This window comes from Haliaeetus albicilla, chromosome 21 (genome assembly GCF_947461875.1).
Source record: "Haliaeetus albicilla chromosome 21, bHalAlb1.1, whole genome shotgun sequence".
NCBI classification, from domain to species: Eukaryota; Metazoa; Chordata; class Aves; order Accipitriformes; family Accipitridae; genus Haliaeetus; species Haliaeetus albicilla.
Window position 1 is genome coordinate 17,805,062 of NC_091503.1, and position 21,648 is coordinate 17,826,709.

General features: G+C 43.2%; 1 protein-coding gene across 1 annotated transcript; it reads left to right on the forward strand.

Moving 5' to 3' along the window:
- The first annotated feature begins 1,002 nt into the window (after positions 1–1,002).
- On the forward strand, positions 1,003–13,840 carry SMIM13 (small integral membrane protein 13). Its single transcript, XM_069809087.1, has 2 exons — positions 1,003–1,425; positions 10,189–13,840. Exons 1-2 carry the CDS (start codon positions 1,350–1,352, stop codon positions 10,380–10,382), a joined length of 270 nt encoding a protein of 89 aa, XP_069665188.1. The 5' UTR covers positions 1,003–1,349; the 3' UTR covers positions 10,383–13,840.
- The last annotated feature ends 7,808 nt before the right edge of the window (positions 13,841–21,648 follow it).

Consider the following 21,648-nt stretch of genomic DNA (forward strand, 5'->3'; position numbering starts at 1 on the left):
GTAATTTTGGTTTACAGGTATCTTAAAAGCAGGAGGCATCAGGCATGCAGAAACGAGCAGGAAAACCAAGAATTTTTAGCTTCACTAACAAGGGGAGATTTTTAAATAATCCATAAAAGAATCACAAAGGAGAACTGGATTAGCCTTCTCTGACATCTTGCTGCAATGGTGACATCGCCATGGCAAATTAGGCCTCTGTAGCAGTGGATTTAAACACACATTTTCAGTAGTTTTAGAAACACTAACCAGTGTCTGTTACACGGCAAAGGAAAGTTATAACTTTATTCTGGTGCTAAAGGCAAAGTCCATAAGAGAATCAAGATTACCTCACACTTATCTCACGATTCCTGGAAGGTATCATTTCCTCAGATTCCTCTTAAGTGGGAAAGGCCGGCTACGTATGGCTACAAGGTCCACAGAGGGCAAGAGCCGAAGTCATGTGGGATGTGAACCACGCTGGGGTGGCACAGATGTAAGAACGCTGCCTCGGCTAAGGCCTGGTAGCCCTGCCGTCCCCTGATCCATCACACAGGGGGGAGCGAGGGCAGCGACGACAAGAGGGAGAAAGAGGAACGAGAGACCGGGCTGCCCCATCCTTACTGAATCACTGCCCGGGAACCCATCTGTCCTACAGACTTTCTGTTCCGCTCGGGCCTTCAGCCACGGCCTGTTTTACCACACCGGCCGCTCCCCTCTTTCTCCTCACACGGCCTCTCCAGAGGAGCCGGGGCGGGGGGCGGCGCACGGCCCTGCACCAGGGGCAACGGCTGCCGCGGGCGGCGCGGGGCACGACGGGACTTGTTGTCGCCGTTGGGGGGGTCGCCCCCCCGCTGCTGCCGCTGGAGGGCGGGGAGGCGAACTACAACTCCCGGCATGCACCGCGCGCCGCCCTGCGTCGGCGCGGCGCGCTTGAAGTCCCGCCCCGGCTCGCCGCCGCCGTCGCTTTTCACGCCGGGTTGTGAGGCGGCGGGAGGAGAAGGGGCCGGTGTCGCCGCCGGCTCGGCCCGGGTCCCCTCGGCTCGCCTCGCCCTCCCGGCTGGGCCGCGGAGCTGCCCCCTGCCCTCCCTTCCCCGGGGGCAGCGATGCGAGGCGCGGCCTCCTCCTCCCCGTAGCCGCCGGCGGGCCTCTGCCCTCACCTCAGCCCCGAGGCGGCCCGCCGCGGGGTGACCCGCCGAGGGGCCCGGCCTCCCCTCCCGCAGGGCTGAGGGGGGCCCTGACGGCCGCCGGTGGGGCTCGGCTCAGCCCGGCCGAGCGGTTGCCGCGGCGGGGAGGCGTCTTCGAGGAGGGGCCCCTGCTGCTGCCGCCGGTGGCGGGGGGGCGGGAGGGCGGCAGGGGAGTCGGCCGGCGCCATGTGGCAGAGCATCGGGCTGACCTTGCTGGTGATCGTGGCTACCCTGGCCTGCGTGCTGCTCTTCATGCTGTGCGGTGAGTCCCGCCCGCTCCCCTCGGCGGGGGGCGAGGAGGTGCGGGGGGGGGGCTGGGCTGGCTTCGGGGTGCGGTGCTGGTGTCCGTCCGTGTCCCGTCCCCCCCCCCCCCCCCCCGTTTTCCCAATCTCTGGCGGTTCCTCTCTGCTCAGATTGACCGAAGGAAGTGGAAGGGCACCGTGCCGCGGGGGGCGGGGGAGGATGTGTGGTTCACAGCGCCCTCTTCTCTTTGTTTCCGAATGTTTTCGAGCCTTGAAATGCTTCCAGAGCTTAATTCGGTGACTAATCTGAAGCTGACAGCTTTTGTAGTGAGCGGACTACTGAGCAGTCACTCAGTGCAGCTTGTACATGGGGCTGCAATGCCAGCGAATGGAAGAAGTAGACTTCCTGCTGGTACCCTTCAACTTTTGACATCTGTTTGCTAGAATAGATTGAGGGCAGCTCTTAGGAGGCTTTTTTTCTTGTGTGGTGCATCCAAGACTTGCTTTTTTTTGATGCAGAGGGAAGGGTTATTTTAATGGGGGACACGACTTGCAGGTCTGTTGGAGTTCTTGGAAGGAATCAGCAGTGTAGTACGTGTCAGTGTTGTGATCGATATCCTGAAATTGGAGCTCTAAAAAAAAAACTACCTCAAAAAAACCAGCACCACCAAACTCAAACTACGCCATAGCCTGTGGTGAAAGGCTTGTGAGATAAAAAGCAAATGCCAGGTGGATTTATGAGTGATTTCTGAAAACCAAGGGAGCGAAATGAAAAGTCAGCTGACGTTTAATACTTAAAAAAATTGTTAATTGTGGTCAAAATGGCAAAGCATTGTGAAAAGATTTTGCAGTATGAAGGGACTGGATGGTAAAATGGGAGGTGAAATCCAGTATTAACATGTATGGAGTAATGCACATAAAGTGTGAAATGTATTCATGCATAATTTATGTGGGGAAATATAATGGCTTCAAACTGAGCTGTTAGTATCCCAAAGAAAGGATTAGCTGAAGTAATTGCAAGCATTTCTTCAAAATATCTGTTTAATGCTTTGTAGCAAGCACATAGGCAAATCAAACATTAGAAGTTTAAAATAAAATAGAAAATGTCATTATATTGCTACAGGAATCTACCACATCCTTGTGTCTCAGTGTATTTTCTTGTTAAAGTGTATTACCTTATTTAAAAAAAAATAAAAAATCCTAGTTTCTTTTTAAAAAAATAGGATGGTGAGAGCTATGTAATGATTTTTGCATGAAAAAACTCTAAACAGGTTAGATCTGTCTAGCCTGGAAAATAGATGACTGGAGGAAGGGTGATGGTTATAAAACTGAGTAGAATGAAAAAGATGAACTGGGAATGGTTGTGAAATTGCATCATTACAGAGGAACTGGAGTGCATAAAGTTAAATGATCAAGCAACAGGCTCAAAACAAAAAAATTTTTTTTTACACAATGGAGAAATAAATGGCAAGCTCATTAACAAAGAATATTTTGGGTGCTGAAACTTTTAAGCTCATGGAAGAAAGGTCAGCATCTTTAAGCCAGAGTACTAATACTCGGGTAAGGAGACTTCTGCAATGCAGGTAACTAGGACTGTAAGGTTATATGAGGGTGCACCTTGTATGCTTTCCCTGGGCTTGTGATCTCTTCCTGCATGTCCTGTACTGTCCGTTGTTACAGACTACTAAATTGTGACCTAAGTGGATATTTATTCAAGTTTCTATATGCTCATTAAGTGTTGTCTGGCCACTTTTAATCTTTTAGAAGATGAAACGTGGTACTTGCTAGGGTCTTTATGTTTTCAGAGTATGCATATGAGATCTTTGCTTATTCTCTTCCTGAAAGATTAAAATGATTTGACAACATGCCGTTCAAAATTGGAAACGAGTATCATTTTCTCCAGGCCTTTCTGCTTTTGTCAGTATGTGACAAATGGAATTGAAATGCTAAGGATCTCTTTAACTTTGCCTGCTAACTTAAACACCTCTCTAGTGCTTTCTTGCTTAAAGAGAGCAAAAGTAATTAATAAATGGCTTTATTTTTAAGTGGCTTATAACTACTTGGCAGTTTGGAGTTCTGTATTACACATTCGACTTGCATTCAGCAAATACTTTCCTTTGACTCCTTCATTGTATTTTACTTTCAACAGTATCAGAGCTTATAAAATGATTGCTAAAAGTCACCTAGATTTACAAAGTACCGAACACAGGAAGCTGACACGTTCATTGTTTTTTTGGGGGTGACTTGAACTGTTACCATGTTAGAAGTGACTCAATAGGATTTGATAATGATTTACAGTATTGGTAATGATTTTTTTTTCCATCATACAGCATTTATTGATTAATATTGGTACACTTCTAGTTCTCGTGCCATGATTATTAATGGAAAATATTCAAGGAAAACAATGTCAAGACCACTACTAGAAAAACTGAGTACAGGCTACTTCCAATTTAATTGCTGATCTGTGCCAGTGATGGGCAGTTTCTTACTCACCGTATTAGCTACAGGTCTCTATTCTTTACAGCCTGTTGGACTCCCAGGGACACTGAGTGCTATGTATGACAGGATATGAGTAAATGCCAGCCAGTGAGACATACAAATTAATGGACAAATCTGACACAAGAATGGCTGGATGTAATCTTGAGTAAGCTTGATCTGATGATAAGAATATTTTACAGCCATCTGATGAGAGGTATTGAAACAGCCTTATGAAAAGGACTTAAAGGGTCAAGAGCCTAAACAGCTGTAACTTGGATTTTGAGTGGCTTATAAAGACTCGTGGTGTGAATGCTTGCAGAGAACAATACTTAAATATCCAGGAGACATCCTAGGATCATGTGGATTTCTGCTGCTTATCACAAATATGATGTGATAAGTGCTATCAAATAAGGGGGGGGGGGGGGATTAATTTTATCATTTTTCTAAAGTGAAAAGACAAAATTCAAAGCACAAACTATCAGAAGTTATTTGGACCAGTTCTTCAGACATGTGAAAAGCAAATGTTTATGCCTGAATTAGGCATCTATGTCTATAAAAGTACTTTGAATAAATGACCTGATTTCTTTTTCTTTTAAACATTTCTGGATGCTTGCAACTGGTACTTTCAATGTTGATCTGAATTTGTTAGGAAGCACGGAAGTCTTGCAGCTAGCAACATCTCTGTTTGTAAACTGATCACATCTGACATAGAAACCATTGAGGGACTGTAAACATAGCAATTTTTCAGTTGACCCTTTAAAAGTGGGATTAAGGTAACTTTCTTCCACTTTTTTTTTTTTTATTCTCACCTTTTCTGATTTCCTTTCTCTGGTTTCTCTCTGCTGGTCTCATTGCTGCTTCCATGTTCCTCTGCAGATGGTAGGAACTCATGCATAGTCAAGGATATAGGATAAGATAAAGTACCACCCAAGGTGAACTCTGGTACTGCTTATCTCTGTGTATTTGTTTTATTTTCCCCATGTAGAAATGCATGGAGCCATGTGAAATTGCCCAAGTGCCTTCAGTGGAACAGATGGAAGCATTCATCTCATTTGGCAAGAGAGGCTAATGAGATGTGGTTTGAGAGACATGACCTTAAAACAAAAATCATGTAACTCAAAGTGCCGAAACAAATGTGTGGTTTCCTTCACAAGTCTGAATTTAGTTGCAGATAGGAGAACGTTTGAGCCCTAAACTCTACCTGAATAACTTTTCTTTAATGCTTTGTTTAAACAGTTTTGTAACTATCTTAAATGAGTGAATATTGTAAAATACTTCAAAAGATGAGAAAAGCCATGCTTGATTAGACCAGCAATAAAGAGAAAATACCCTTTAATTTGAAGCTGAGTTTTGAAACTGTTACAAATAGGAGGTCGAAAGAGAGCAAGTTTCCTTGTGATCAGTCAGCAAGCAGCATGTGGTAGAGTGTTGTTTTAAACGGGACCAGGTTTAAGGAGCTGTGCAGAACCAAGCACCGTGTCACCTGATGTCTTCTGTTATTCCAATATCAGAGTAGTGTATGCTTCCTTCAGTCTGATCTTCTCCATAGCAAAGCTGTGCACTAGGGCAGTATATTATCTACATCTTAAAAATGGTGCAGTATTAAAGTGACTTGTCTATGGTCACAGAAGACATCTGATGCAGAGCTCAGAGTAGAACCCTGTTCTCCCAAATCTCATGGTAGCATCTAGAGCTCTGTGCTCCTTTTTTTCAGCTATAGCTGCTTAAGATTTTCTGTGATGGACATTTCAGCATTTGAATACAGGCAACATTCACCTTGGTGATACCCCAGTTCTAAATTAGTCTTCATGTGCTGGAGTAATAGCATTCTATTTTCAAATCAGTAGGGACACAGAGGTAGAACTATCTTGCAAGACTGCACAGGAAGCCCATAGCAGGGTCAGAAGTAGAAGCCAGATCTTCAGACTCTGTCTTGTGTTGTTACTGCATCACCTTCCTTCCTTTCTTGGTTTTATTTGTATTTCACGTAACAAAAATCAGATTGCTTTACCCCAGCACTCCATAATAGCCCTGGATTTTTTTGTTTTGATGGCTCTCCCTGTTTCAAATGGAAGAGGAAAATATGCTCCAATAAAGAAAACCCTCCGTTAGCTTTTGCGTACAGGCCAGTATAAGGTGAATGAAATACATGATCCTGAGACTTGTACCCCTCACCTTTTGAGGAGGAGTAACATTGTAGTCAGATTGCTTTGTTTCTTTCCCCTTTACAAAGAACTAAGAGTAGGTGTGGGAAGTAACAGTAAAGGTAGCTTTAATGAAGAATAGTCAAATCATAAAATCTGTTTAACATCCTGATACAGCACAGATGTTACATACATCTATGTATGAGTCAGTAAAAGAGGCTTTGACGCATGGTCCCATCTTCACAAACACATTGCATCATGATTTATAAGAAGGGTTGACGTACTGATAGCACAATGCCAAATGTGGCTTAAACATTTCTGGATGGCACCTGACTGTGGCATTTTAAGTGAGACACTGGCTCCCAGCTTTTAGTGAATACTAAACTCTGCAGTACCGAGAGCTGCTATTTTGCCTAAATGCAAAATACTGTCTGTTTGTGGTAGACAAGATTTCCTGACTTTCTCTGGATTCAGGTATCTGCTACACCAAGAGCTGCAGCCCCCGCTTTGCATTGTGATGATGTACTGTTGGATCTGGCTTACTCCTTTGATAGGCAACTTCTTTCACCAATTAATGTAGAAGTATTATAGTCTGCATGTTGTTGCTGCTTGTTTGCTGCAGATGCATTGTGGGTATGCTGTTTGACTTCCACAGGTTCAGTCAAGCTAAGGATGAGGAAAAGGTAAATCAAATGGCTGAAGAAAATAAAGCAAGCACTGGAAGACTGATTCAAATCAAATATGTTGTGTGTGGTGAAGTTAAATCAGTAGGACTTCTCTGAGAGCAGCTTACCTGAACAAAGTGGAGGCATGTGAGATACAAACTGGTGGTGTCAGTTACCTGACCAGGGAGAGCTCTACAGCAAAAGAGCTGTGAAGCTAAACGGAGCTACATAAAGACAAGAATGCACGGAAATGCCCATTTTCCTTTTTTGTGTATTTTAAATTACCTTACAATTATTTTCTTTTTAAAAATACAGTATTACATAACTTACAGTTCTTCAGCATGGCATGATGTTGGGTGTTACCACTTTGCAGTGTTCTTAAGAGGCTGAGAAATAAATAGAAAATGCATTGTCTTCTGATTCAGAAGTAACTTAGTACTGTGAATTTGCCTCCAGGCTTTGTGTGTATGGTTTTGTTTAATGGCGTATTTAGTTGATATTGGTTTTGGAGAGAGTTTCTCTTACCCAGAATAACTTGTTCTTTAGTAGTCTGGTTATTTCCAAGGGAATTTTTACTTGTTTAGTAATCATGAGGTGACAGGGAGTCTCAGCTGAACAGGCAGTCTTAACTTGATTCAGACAAGTGTGTTTGTTTCAGGGATTTTTATTTTTTAACCTTCCATCCAAGCTGGCACTGTAACTAGAGCAAGTGAAAGAAAGAAATCTTTCTACTTGATTACCTTACACCTAAATCTCTTTGGTACAGGCTGGGACATCTGAGGTTTTGAAACTCTAGTTTTCAAGCCTGGTTTTCCTCCCACTATTATTGGCTAAGCCTGTTCTAATTTTCTTTTCAATCCACTGCATCGTAGTTCATTTCACCTGGCTATTATCACTGGTCTGGTTGTTTGTTGGCTATAACCAGTCTTGTTGGCTGATTATTTACACTGTCTTGTTTGTAGTCCAGAGCTGGAGAGCTCTAAAGTCTATTTATGGTACTTGGTATTTTGGATACTCAGACCATGGTGCTCTAACTCAAACAAAACATGGAAAAAAGTTAATGCTGCTTTTCTTGAGACTGTCCAAGAATGAACTGTGAACGTTCTTTAGTATTTCTCCCTCTCCATCCCCCAGTAATTCTGCATGTCAAATGGCCTGTTTGTAGTGACAGAGGAAGAATGTGGTCTGCTTTATCTAGCATAACTTAAAATACCTCCCTTAATGGGTTATTTATACCAAATATACTCAAGTCATGCTGTAAAGTGCCCTATAACTCTTTTGGGAAGACCCTGAATATTTTTGGGTCTTCCTTCCCCCTCCCCGTTCATGGTACTCTCTGGAAGTCATGTGTCTGTTTTGCGGTAATTCACTTTGCAGGTGTTTTAGGTAGGACTTTAAACAACCAAACAAATAATTAAAAAAAAACCAACCAAACAATTTGTGGCTGAGAGTTTCTCCCCCCACACATGCTTTTAGAAGGTACCACATGCTTTTCATGTACTTCTAAGTCTAGTGTCTCAAATTTTGTTTCTGTCAACAAATTGGGGAGTTCAACACATTTTTGAATGACTTGTAATATTTTGCTTAGGTCTCACTTTCTTGCAAGTGTCCTATATTCACTTGGAATATTTTATGCATTTTTTCCCACGTGGACTAGACATTAGCATGGCTTCTGGAAATTTGATTACTTCTAATGGTGCTTAGACCCATGAGAAGAATGGATTGTCTTCTGGTCTTCAGAATGCACAAAGCATTGAAGGTCCCAGAGACCTGAAATATCCCTCAATAGAAAAACTTTCAGAAAGCTGCTATTTCAATTTTTACTTCCAGATCTGAAAGAAAAAAGATGCCAAAACGAGACATCTGCCATTGAGGTTTTTTCTAGGTGTGTGGGGATTTAGTGCATTTGTGGGACATCAAATTCAATTTAATCACAAGTCATTTAAAGGTTTAGGTATTAATGGAAAAGGAAATACTAGGTGTAGGCTTTAGGAATTAATTTAGATCATAAAAGGTTGTCATATAAAAGCTTTCCTCCAACTCTCCTCAGCAGCAGAGAAGTTAATGGAAATTAAAAGTCTGCAGGATGTGAAAAGTATTCCAGGAGGGAGAGGAAGGGTGGGATGTTGTTGTGTCTTAAGTAATGGCCTGCTCGTATTGGTATGACTCTGCTTACAGAAGAGGAAGAAACACAGTCGTGCTGTGGTTACATAAGTGCCACTTACTAGTCTTTCTTCCCCTTCCCTAATATGCCCCTGTTGTCCACACTCAGAAGTTTGTTTCTGCTGACAGCTGTGTAATTGGGAGGATGGGTTTCCCTAGCTCTGTAAAATAGGGCTCTTAATATTTGCGTAGGTCAGCAGTATAGGCTTGAAAGCTAGCAAGACCTTCTGAACAGAGAATGGGAGTATTAATTTATAGGTCTGTGCCAGACAGATGGTTTTTGGTGTTGCAAATGATTCTTATATAGCATATGTTTTCAAATAGCTGTTTAAATTTTATGCTACTTCACTGTGTATTTCACAGATGTTACGTTCCTGTTCTACGGATGATGAAATTTGACTGGTTAGCTAGAGGGAAAGTGATATCACTAGTTTTCAGCTGGGTAAAACTCTGGTCTTTCTTGACCTAAATGCTTAGATAAGGGATGCCTTTTAAAAGGGAGATTTGGGGTTATGTTTAAATATATTTGTACCTGCTTTAAGTTTCTTGGCTACCTGTTATAGAAACCCTTATACGAGAGAGAGGAGAAGCTGGATCTTAAATATTTTTCAAGAGAGATTCTAGAAGTGTGACCATCTCAACTCATTACTTGCATAGTTTTTGGACCCAGAGCATTTTAGCAGTGGAGCAGAACATAAATTTACCAGAGAATATTAATTTTACTTTAATGGGATTTGGGCATGGTGAGGAAACACTTTGAATTTGGGGGACGTGGTTGGTCTTTTAGTGCTTGTGCATTTCAAAATAGGATTTATTATAAAACATGGTATTAATTTTAAGACCTCCACAAGTGTGCTTAATAGTGATTATGTAATGCAGGTTTTAAAATGTGATTTTCAGAATGGTGTGTTTGCTGAGTGAGGGTAGAAACTCTAGTGCTACCTTTTTACAGGGCCTGTGTAATGAATCCTGAGTCCTTGTTTTGGTATAACCACAGAAATTTGTTTTCTCCTGACAGCTAAGACCTTTATCTGTGCAACGGTGATCACCCACTTACTGCTTGCTATGGCAGTACAATTCAGAATGTGTAGGTCCTTGCCTGTAGCTTAAATGTTTGCTTCTGGATGAAGACAAACTTTATCAAGTTGAATTGGTATTTACAGGACTGTAGAATGGAGTGGGTGTGCTATGGAGGGGTGTTGGGGTTGAGAGTTGGCAGTTAGAGGATGGGAGTTGTTAAAATCTGTTCTTACTTTTCTGTTGTCTTTGCCTGAGAGCTGACTATCAATTTGAATGAAGTAACTAAGCAGTACCTTTCTTCTTTCTCCTGCAGGCTGGTACGTGGTCTGGCAATTGTTTTTGTCTAAATTCAAATTCCTGAGAGAATTGATAGGTGATACTGGGTCCCAACAGGGAGACAATGAGCCTTCAGAGACTGAAGCTGAACAGGAGACTCCACCCTCACCTCAGAGAGGTAGACAGAAATCCGCTCGACAGCGAAGGGCAGCTGCAGAAGAGACAACTTAAAGTACTCCGTTGAACTTCTGACTAACTATGAATGGTTAAGCACCTCTGCACTGTGTCGTTCAGTGGTTTGATCTTACTGAAAAACTGACTTAAGAGGTAATATTAATACCTGTGGACCTTTACTTCTGAACTACCAATGTATGCTACTTTGATAGAGGTTCAGGGAGGGCTTCAGCAGCTAGTCATAGAATACTGGAAGAAAGGAGGGGTGGAGAGAAATCTCCATCAGAAAAATGTTGAGCTGCTGTAGCTCTTATCTCTGCACACAGATTGAAAACAGGTCCTGGACCACAGGCTTAGCCTTTGCATTAGTCTGAGCATAGTAAACATTTCAGACTTGAAATGGTTTCTAAATTATTTTTTCTTTTCAGCACTGTAACTACATATAGTGAAATTGAGTTTTATTTCCTTAGCTATATATGAATATCTATTTTTTTCTTCAACCTTGAGAATGCACGTGAACTTGAAAAATGGTTGAAAGAATATCCTGCTTTAGAAAGTATTCTAAAGTGAGATTTTAGTTATGTTCTTATATATATAAAAAGTATAAGTGAAATATGAAAAATCAATATTAGATGTACATGATTTGCAGGTTTATATTATCTCCTTTTTTTAAAAAAAGGGGGCAAAAAAAGGAATTGGATGGTAAGACCTGTGTTCTTGCGTTTGGCGTAAGGAGGGTTATAGGTTAAACTGTCCTGCTAGGTTTCTGTATGGTTTTCCTGAACCTTTTACTCTAAGTCCAACTTGTGTTGGAGAGGGCAAGGTGCCTAGGTTATGTACTCACTGTTTAGTATTCTGAAGTGTCATCCTTGGTTTTTGGATACTAAGCACATCTCTAGTTCGCTTTGTACACCTTTACATCAGTTATATGGTACCTGACATAACTTCTTTCTTGGAACCAGTTAAGGCATTCTGACCAATTTGGTAGATGTCACTGTAACACTTTGATAGTGTTACAGTAATCAATTTGGTACCTCGTGTTTGCTGGAGGACTTACTGATTTTTACCAGTAATAAGCGGTTGCTCCTGTTTTCTTTGAGAATGAGTTATACAGCTGTTTTGACATTGCACGTCAGAATGAAGAGCTCCACTTCTGTTTACCTAGCAACTCTGAAGATTGATGCTTGAGATCTTTGGAAAGAGGAGGAACGTGTGTGTACCACCTCTGATGTGTGTATGAGAGAGAGCTACCAACAGGTCTTGTCACGAACAGCTTCAGTTTTCTCTCAAACCTTGGATATGTGGTGGTGTTTGGATCATTGTTCCCTGTATAAAAAGTTAAACAGGACTACAAAATTGGTCTTCTACTTTCAGCTGTTAAGAAGTTTAAACCTATGACTTCCAAACTTGTGGTTTGGTTCAATTATATGGCTAAAAGCAGCAACATTTAGCTTTCTCATCGAGTAGTCTTGCGTCTGGGAAGAGAGCACTCTTTTAGCGCCTTTGTTTTAATTTGTCACCTGTGAATACTGTTCAAAAGCTAATGAGAGTGTTCACTTCCTAAAATGATTTGGAAGTTTCAGTATTAAAATGTATAAGATCAGACCTGACCTTCCTTTGGAGTCTAAAAGTCTTTGTTTTGTTTACTAGCATGTATGTATAAGCATGCTTTGTATTACAGGGTTACATCTTCAAGCATGATTAGGCAGTGCTATGCACATATCCTTTAAACACACGTAGAAATACTGATAGTCTCCTTCCTCTAGCCTGTCTGCTGGCAAGGGAATGTCTAATAATGGTTTGGTTTTTTTAATTAGTAAAATTCCATTTATTCAAACTGAGCAAAAGCAATCAGATTCTATTCCCTGCTGCTTTCAGTTGTTTGCCTTGCACAACTTAGTATCACAAAATATTGTGTCTGTGTGTCTCTTCACATGATGAGACTTTCAGTTTAGCAGTGCTAACCAAGTACTGGTACATTTTCCTTAAACACCTTTAGCATCTTTTTCTTGAGCTTTGCTAATATAGGCTTACAAATAAATTTTTTTTTGTACTGACATAGGATATTGACACTCGCTGCACTCCACTGTTACCTAGACTTTAGCACACAGAAGATGTCAAAAGGCTGATGCTTGTAGTATCCCTGTTACTAAGTAACTGTTAACTCAGTCTCTGCTTCTAGTAGCTGTGAAGAAATGTGAAGTTACAGCAATATACATAGCTAGTCAGCATAGTTCTAAAGGTGCAAGAATCAAGACTCTGGAGCAAGATAATGAAGGAAAAACCCATGTGGGTTTGAGTGCTGACACTGATCAAATATGCAATAAGATGGACGTGGAACCTCTGGGTAGCTCATCTGCTCTAGCCAAACAACTTCCTTCTCCCTTCCTTGCTGTATGTAGGTGTACATTTCACTCCCCAAAGTAATTTTCAGTCTCTTTTTTTAAACAGCTGATGCTGGTTTTTTAATGTTGCTGTGACATAGCTGCCAATAAGGCTGTCTGCCTAGTGGATAACTTTAATGACCTTATTAGTAGCAGGTCAAAGGTTTATATGATGTGGTTCAGAAGAGTTTTGGAATGCTGATGTCTTCTGTCAATGCATAATTTTTCCTGAAGGTGTCTGTAATAAAATCTTTGTACAGGGCTCTTCATGCAAACCTGTAAAAGCGAAGCTGTATGTGTGAAAGCGTACTTGTGATAAGACCTGGGTTGTGATTGCTGGCAGTCCAATATACTCATGTCTTTGAATATTTTTACCAATGTACTTCTGAAATGTTACTGGTGGGTAAGCACTTAACTTTGAATTGACCCATTCAAGTCTGAAACCTTATGAAGGCAACGGGTTCCACAGCTGGTCTTGTTTAATAGGATCTATTTTTAAAACTGTTTATTGCCTTATTGTTGCAGCCATTCTCTTGAATGTATTTTGGGTTCTTACTTTAAATATAGTCATATCACCTTCGTTGCAGGGGCTGTGTAACTTTGAATAAGCAGTAATTACCTATGTTGTATGTGACAGTTAATTGAAAACAGTTAACTGCAATGAGGGCTGGAACAAACACAGTGTAGACTGGTGGAAAAAATACAAAAGCTATTGCTAAAATTTGAGTGGTGTAAACAATTTTGTTCATGCTGAATTGCATAACTCAGACCTCTTAGGGAGCCACTAAGGTTGTTATCGTGGTGATTTAATTTTGCCCATGAGGCTAATTCTATGCAGTTCATCCACTAAGCACTGTTTCTGTAGCTATTTGCAGTAAATGCCATATACTGTGCTGCGATTTGTGAGCAACTTGCTGCTTAATATCAGGTTTTACACTGAACTAGGCCTGTGTATGGACTTCTGTTTTGTTTGGAAATGACCAGCATAAAGAATGTGTTCAGTGTGGTCATTTGCTTCTTCAGTGTTACAATACTGTACCTAAAGCTTCTGTGGTTGTCTGTTTTCATCGTTAACTGTTCTTTTGACTGACTGCACAGATGGAAAAATAAAGTAACCAGACTTGATATGAATATTTGACCCGAGTGGTTTTCTGACTTTTTCTGAATGGGATTTTGCCTGTAGAATGAGACTTCTTGTTTGAGTGTGCAACACTACAAAAGATGACCTGTCAAAAGTCATATTCTAGCGGGTGTAATATCTACAGATGACTTCATTTTCAAGTACACATTGGTATGTATCTTTCAGAGCAATGTTACTAAAGGTGGTTTTTCTGCCTTATCCTTGAAAGTTGGCATTTCATCTTGGCAATTAAAAAAACCCCAAACAGACAACAAACTCAAAAATAAAACCACCTCCTCCCTCCTTTGTTCTTGATACTTCTTAAGATTGGTTATAGACTTCTTAGTTTTTCTGTAAGTATGTTGGTAAAGTGGGAAGTTCTTCGTCTTCTGGAAATGAAGATGTACAGGAGGAGGAAATGAGAACATGCTTCATCCCTGATTGCTTCTGTTAAGTAAAATGCATAAATTGAATCCTGAGTTCTTTTATTGAATAATAAGAGATTAAAAGAAGATTTAAAAAAAAAAACAAACAAACCAAACAAACCCACCAGATAAGATCTCTTTAATCTTGAGAGAATGAGCTGTTTTGCTATTGTCCTACTCTTCTCACTCGTAAAAATTGGCTACTAATGGAGTACAGTAAAATGCTGTGGCATTATGTAAGTTGAGCACTTGGGTCTTTTGACCTCAAAAAGTTTGAGTTGTGTGGGGGGGGGTGTATTTGGGGGGCTAATGTAAGTGGGAATGCTCGGTGATGGGCTATTGGTGTCAGATGCTTGTAAAACACACGCTTGCTTTTCTGCTTTGGTACTGATCCCAAGGAAATGCTTCATGGTCTGTTCCCCTGGAATGGATAAAGGTGCTGTTGTACAACTCTGCTCTGCCCAAAGTTACACCAAGGGCTGTTTTAACTGATACTGCACCTTCCCCACAGGCACTCATGTGCTGTCAGGGGTCTCCTGTGGCCTTGATCCTACACAATTAAAATACACAGTCTTTGTAAAATACAAGCAGTGTTTCATCTTGCTTGGGTAATACTTATATGAAGATTATTTTTTTTTACGTGGGATTAGACTGGAAGTTGGCAGTGTGATTATGCTGGGTTTTATATAAACTTTTGATACCTTAGCTGTAATCTTCATGTAGAGCAGAAGCTTGTATCTTTTGAGCATATCTGTTATCCCTGTGGGTGTTTGTAATCAATAAAATGTTATCTCTGACAGCTGGATGGAATGGAGGCTCTTCCACCCTGCTTTGTAGACTGCCTTTGAGAAGGGTTTGCATCTGGTCAAGGGCTTATGTTGACACATAGCAATGTTGGACTTGGCTTCAGGCAAAAGGAATGGCAAGATGAACCTGTGGGTGGACAGAGCAGCATCATGGAGCGAACAGAAGAATTAACCGGTGCTAATGTCTGAGAGCTCTTGGGCTGTAGTCACCCTTGGAGGAGGTACAGCTGTGGAAATCTGGGGGAGAAGTCTCTTAAAGGCAGGAGACCTCATCAATAGAACTCAAACCAAGACTTATGTCCTGGTTTTACAAATGGGGACACAGATGAAATACACCTTGGGCTTTATTTTCCTGCATTCCTATTCACAGGGCCTTTCAGCTTCCACAATGGGAAATGGATAATACAAATGTTCCTTCAACTTTGGTAGCAAAGAGACCCTAATATCTAGGCGAGGATGGGATGGGGCCATAATATGGTCACTCTGGGGTCGTTGTCAAAGTATTGTACACATGCTGTTTGTGCTGTACCTCCCTCTGCTAGTGTGCTTTGTGCGTACTCCCACAGGACTCATCCTGAATGCTGGCAGTGTACCTGAACTCAGAAGGGTAGGAAGAAGGGATCTGGTATCGGGGAGCTGTGGCCAGAGAGGTACTTACCTGTGAATCCCTCGCGCCTGGGCTTGTGTGTGCTGTACAATTCACACGGCTGACTTCACCCTGTTAAAACTTCCAGCCTCCTATGCGGATGACTGCAGAGCTTCGAAAGGAGAAGCTATGTGTAACCTGTGTCCTCCTCAGAACTGCAGAGGAGGATAGTTTGCTGCATGTCATATCAATTTCCTCTCCTCCGTGCTAGACTATTTTAACATCTTGTATGGGGAGTTGAAAGTGTCCTATCAGCAAATATGTCTGTTCACAAATAACACTAGCTCTGGCTTGAAGCAAGTTTTGCTGCTACTGTGTGCTATATTAAACTACTAGAGCTACATTAACACTGAATTTTTATTACAGTCAGTCTTGAACTTCCTAGTGCAGTGCCCTGCTCCTTTGAGAACCTAATCAGGAGCCTTCTGTCTTTCTGAGAATCTCTTGCTTATTTTGAGTTAATTGCAGTTCCTGTGTTTCAGCCCTTCAATGCCAGCTGATCAGCTGTTAGCCTTTTCCCTGTTTAAAAATGTCAGGCAACATCCTTGCCACAGTAGAATGCGTCAAAATACATCTCTCATGCACCAGTTGTTTCCAACATGAGTGGTTTCAGCTTTTAAGAATGTGAAGAGTTGCTACCCTCAAGTTCTGTAAGACCCTGCTTTGAGAACCGTCTGAGAAGAAACAGGAGACACTGCCTGCGGATCTGGGCGGCTGCGAGAGGGCTGAGCTTGGTGTGGGGTGCTGGTGCCCGCATGGCACGAACAGGCGGCTAAGACACGACGCGGTTAGCTCAGGCTCACCAGGTCTGCAGCATCGACTGCGTTCTCCAACACTGATCAACCCCACAAGCCCACTTGGGTTTGTGGCTGGACGGCACCGCATCCGCTGTGACTTCTGATCCTGGCACAACCTGACCTTTGTCCTTCCAGGAGCAGAACTGGTCCGATGGACCTCTGTCCCGTGCCAGCGGGGTGGTGGCAGGTTTGCAAACAACCGGCACCGGTGCTCCGGCCACGGGGGAGAACGCTCATCCTTCCTCCAGCCCAGCGAAGGGGGTGCACCAAGGCGGAAGGCAGGGAGCTGGGAATTTCACTTTGTGGCTCTGATGTGCAGGTCGTCTACTGACTTTCTGTGTTAGCCTCTTTATTGTCCAAAATCCCAAGGTTCATTTAACAAGCGCGGCATTTAAGCACTAGCAATGACGCTTATTGCAGCCCTTTTTACACTTTACAAAGGATTCAGATACTGAGGGCAGACTTGATTTTGTTTTCCCTTGTCCCCGCTTCCAGGATGTCCTCGTGTTTCTCCTGAATCCTGGAGTGACGGCATGGGTAGGGGAAAGTGCTTATCCCTGGACTGGCTGCTTCAACAGGTGAGTTGCTCGCAGTGCAGATCCAGTCTGAAACCCCGGAGGTTTTTAGTACCCAAGTCGGGTAGAAGGGAGCTTTGGGGCTGGCTTTTCACCACTAGATGGCACGGGCCTTCAAGCTTTGCGGTAGAGGTCCACCTCCCAGGAGAAACGTGGAGTCCATCAGGGCCAACGCCGTTGAGCTCCTTTGCGTTTGCTGTCGCTCTTTTTAGTAATTCTGCTGGTGTTTAGTGGGATTGGGAAGTACAAGGGCAGCTCCTTGCAGGGGCTGAGCCTGGTTCTTGTTTGGCCATATGCTTCATGCCAAAAAAGCGGTGCGACACATGGAGTCCTGTGCCTAAGGGGGACTTGCACGTTGCTCTGCGGCACAGGAGGAACATTGGATTTTGCTTTGTAAAGGAAAGTGACCTTAAAAATTATCTGCCCCAAGAAGGGAGGTCTCAAAAGTGCCAACAGGGATCTGCTTTTCTTACCTCTCACCATGCTTAGGAAAAAAAAAAAAAAAACAAACACACCACAGCACCTCTTCAGGTCTCAGGGTTACAAACATACTGTAACGAGGTGAACAGCAGCTTAAGAAATGGGTTGGGTTTTTTTCCCGTCTAATCACAAGGGCAAGCTGCCTGCTGTCCAGATCTCTTCAAAACCAATTCACAACTGTGTGTCCTCACGCTTCTTGTAGTTTCACTGCAGAGATGTGAGGTGAAATGCCACTCCACCAGGGCTGGTCTAAATGCGGCTGGTTACTGAGCAGGTAAAACAAAGGCTCATGATCAGCTCACTTTACAATCTTCTCCCAAGGCTAATATTAATATTAGAAATATTAGGTTGCTATTATGTACAGATTACATTACTCAAAGTAAGATTTAACTTGTTCTTTGACTTGTCTTATTCAATCTTAGTGAACTACCTTGAGAGAATAATACAAATGTCAGGCAGAAAGCTGTCATCTCAAATGAACATAGTGTGCACTGTTAATATAATAACCATTGCATGATCTGGGTCTAACTGGCAAGTCTATTAATATTAGAAATCTAATATTAATATTAATAATCTTAATAATCTAATATTAATATTAGACTTGGGGACAGAGAGCCTGTGTCACAATTTCTTTGCATTAAACACCAAAATCCTTGAGGAGAGCAGTAAAAAAGAGATACAGTGGGAGCCTCGTTGAGTTATCCTGCTGATGAACCTCTGTATTCAGGCTAAGGGAGAAGGGGGGAGCACTTTGTTGCACAAGGCTTTGGAGAAACCTATTTTCCCTTTATTGAGCCCCTCATTTATTACCTAAGAGTAACAGCAAGTCCCCATTAGCAGATCTAACATTTATACACTTGGAGAGCTGCTGGCATTTAAAAAAAATATAATTAATTCTTGTTTCAGTCTGCGTAGCTTGCCAGGTAAACAAGGCTTATTCCAGCTGTGTGGGTGCGTGCCTGAGGAGTCCTTCGTCTGCTGTTTGGGTCTGGAGGGCTGCTGCTCTTGTGTTAACGGTCCCTAGCGCTTGGCGAGGCCGTCTAACTCAAAACTGAGACTAAATGTGTTGGGATTAATAATTGAGCTGTCTGTAGTCACCTAGCAGGGCTGAGGATGACACTGGCTCTTACACTGCTGCTCTGCCTGGTGGCAGGCAGCTCCGTGGGGAGCAGGAGCGTTGCTGGGGGCATGGGACCACCGCTGGAAAGGACTTGCTTGCCCGTGTGCTGGACCACTGCAGCTGTGGCCACCTGGCCTGCCTTTGGGGCTTGGGCAGGAGGAAGAAGCCTCTGCCCTGTGTCCAGCAGGAGGAACAGCTGAAGCCAGCCTCTTGCATGTGCGTTAAGTCCTAAAACAGACAGGACTTTTATTTTTTTCTTGTCTGGACTCCACCCCGAGGCTGGCTAGCCAGGATCCATCCATCACATCAGGGACTACAACAATCACACTGGATTTTCTCCCATCTCCAAGACCCTTCCCCTCAGTTCATGTTAGGTGAGATGTGCTCGTCATCAACACTTTAACCAGGACTGGAGGATGCTTCAAAAGTAATTGTGAGGGACAGCGGGGTGAGCCTGGCCTAGGGAAAGGAAGAAAGTGTGCTGAGAGGAGAGCGTGGGGCTGGTGGGGTTCCGTGTGTGCTTCCAGCTCTGGGAAGAGGACACAACAGACTGAGGACACTGTTTCAAGGTACAGGTACATGACAGGAGCAGTGTTTTTTTTCTAGGAACGCCAAGTACTTCAGCGGTGGCTGCAGCAACAGGTTTCTTGGGATGTCCCACACGGAGATAAACAAGTGCACTTCATACAGGAGGTGATGAAAGCGTGCACCCCGCTGCCACGGGATGTCATGAAGATACGTTTGGGAACCTGCAGATACAGGCTAATGGAGACTTCCATGGGCAAACCCAAGTTCACAGGATAACAAGAGGTAGAGGCAGGGCTGTATTTCCTAACAACCCCGGTCCAATGATTGCGAGAACTAGGGACAGTCAGGTTGGTGAGTTTACCCTGGACATACCCATCTGCCCCTGTTAGAATACGGGGCTATGTGCACCACGGCCTGAGCCAACAAGGCAGTTCTTACCTTCTTAAATGTTGGCAGGCTGATAGCTAGAGATGCTTGGAGAACAAAACCAATGGAATATTGCACACGCACCTCCCCTCAACTAAAAAAGTCTCCAACATCCAGAATGAAAAGAAAAAAAAAAAAGCTTTATTTTACAAATAGCTGTCATGTTTATGGCTACAAATGACCAGCAAGAAACCAGCATTCAGTGCAGCACACGGGAAGAGATCACAGCCTTTCCTGCCCACCTGTGCCCATGGCCTGGGACGCTCTGCACGCTGAGCAGGGCCAGCAGAGATTGGAGCTGGGCTCTACTTTTGGGCTTGGTGCTGCTCTCAGCAGGTGTCAGACTGTCCCACCCTCCGTGTAGTTGATTTCATCTGTGTAAGAAGCTGTGAAAAGCTAATTAGTTCCTACTTGTGCAAAAGGTAGGGTTTAGAAAGGCCCTTCCCCCACATTTTTTTAATTTATTTTTTTTTTAAATTTGTGTTTTTACCTAACGTGCAAGGGCTAGAGACAAATCAGGCCTAGAGGACTCGCTGTGGTGTGCATGGAATGAGCTTTAAAAATAGATGCATCTCAGCTGGTGATGCGGCCACAGCTGTGGCTTTTCTGTGCATAAGGCTTGTGCCTTTATCTTTGTGTCTGTAGAAAAGCAGCATTGCTGAGGAATGGAAAGGGAAGTCTGTTGGAGTGCTCTTCTGGCTGCTTGTTGTACAATTTCCTCCTGGGAAAGCCGTGGATGTGTTCAGGTGGAAAACACTGCACTTCACTTTTCTACTTGGTTGTTTTTGTAAAGGGTGGGAAACTGAGCAATGTTCACGGGGCACAGAGATTTTATTCTCTGGTGCCTTGCCTGCGAGCAGAGGTTGGCCTTTTCTGCTGAAGTTATTCCATGTGAAGTGGGTTGGATGGGTTGCTCCAAAGATTTTGGTTTGCTGTGGAAGAGGTGCCCCAGGCTCCTGTGCTACTGCCCTTTTATGGGGCTCCAAGCAGAAAAAGTTATCTGTAGCCCCTCTGATAAGTAGCTGATGACATGTAATGGCTCCATATGAAATATATGAATTGGGGGATTTCCCCCTGTGCTAGCACAGCCTGAGGCAGATTCCTTTGCTGGAAAACTAGTCAACTGCAGGAGTCTGGATTACACGGTAACAGTCTGGTATCTCGTGCTGGCCTCCAAGTGGGTGCTTTTGTTTCCCCCAACAGTAGTATTGTCACTTTGTGGTACAGGAGCAGCTTCTGGGTATCTTGATGCTTCCCTGTGTGGTTAACTGCTAATGAGCACAGTGCCTAAATACCTGGCTGTTTGTTCCTGCGCTGCCAGCTGCCCCAGAAGTTCATTGCACAGGCAGTTCCCTGCTGACAGAAGGCTTTGCTTGTGTCATTAGATAAAGCATTGAGAATAAGCTCTTTGAGAGTTTGTTCCTAAATATTGTGAAGAGCAAAACAAAAATGTGCAAACGCTGTAGAAGTGAAAACACATTCAGCTGGATGTACGTACTTGCTGTGTAAGGTACATGTTGTTTGCAGTTGTGTCATCCTTGTCCCCATATGAGTAAAAAAAAAAAACCAGACAAAAATGGGATGAGGCATATGTGCTGGTAGTGGAGAAGCAGTCAGAGTAAATGAAAAAGAACTTTCACAAAATGTTTCTAACTAGTAAAAGAAAGCAACTGCACTTTGTCAGAAAATCATTTTCAAATCCACACTTCAAAATCAAATGCTGTTCAATTGCATGGAGCTCCTTTAGCCTTCCTTGGCGATTCAGCCCTTCCTGTGCCAAAGGACAGCTGCTCCAGATGTGTGGCTACTTAGCTCCACATCTGGCACACAGTCTCCCTGGAAATGAGCGCCTGGAACTCTGTACCACACTTCCAGCAAGGCAGGGCTGTATGCAGGATTGCTTATTGAAGGGGAGCTAAACATCACCTAAACAACCACCTCTGTGACCCTAAGAACATCTGCCTGCTTTTCCTGTCCTGAGCCCTGTGTTCCTCTGCCCCGGTATGAGGAAGAGCA

Excerpts from the sequence above, each read along its gene's own strand:
- SMIM13 (XM_069809087.1), top strand. The coding sequence starts at position 1,350 with ATGTGGCAGAGCATCGGGCTGACCTTGCTGGTGATCGTGGCTACCCTG. Across the intron at positions 1,426-10,188 it reads GCTGCTCTTCATGCTGTGCG|GCTGGTACGTGGTCTGGCAA; the intron begins GTGAGTCCCGCC and ends TTTCTCCTGCAG.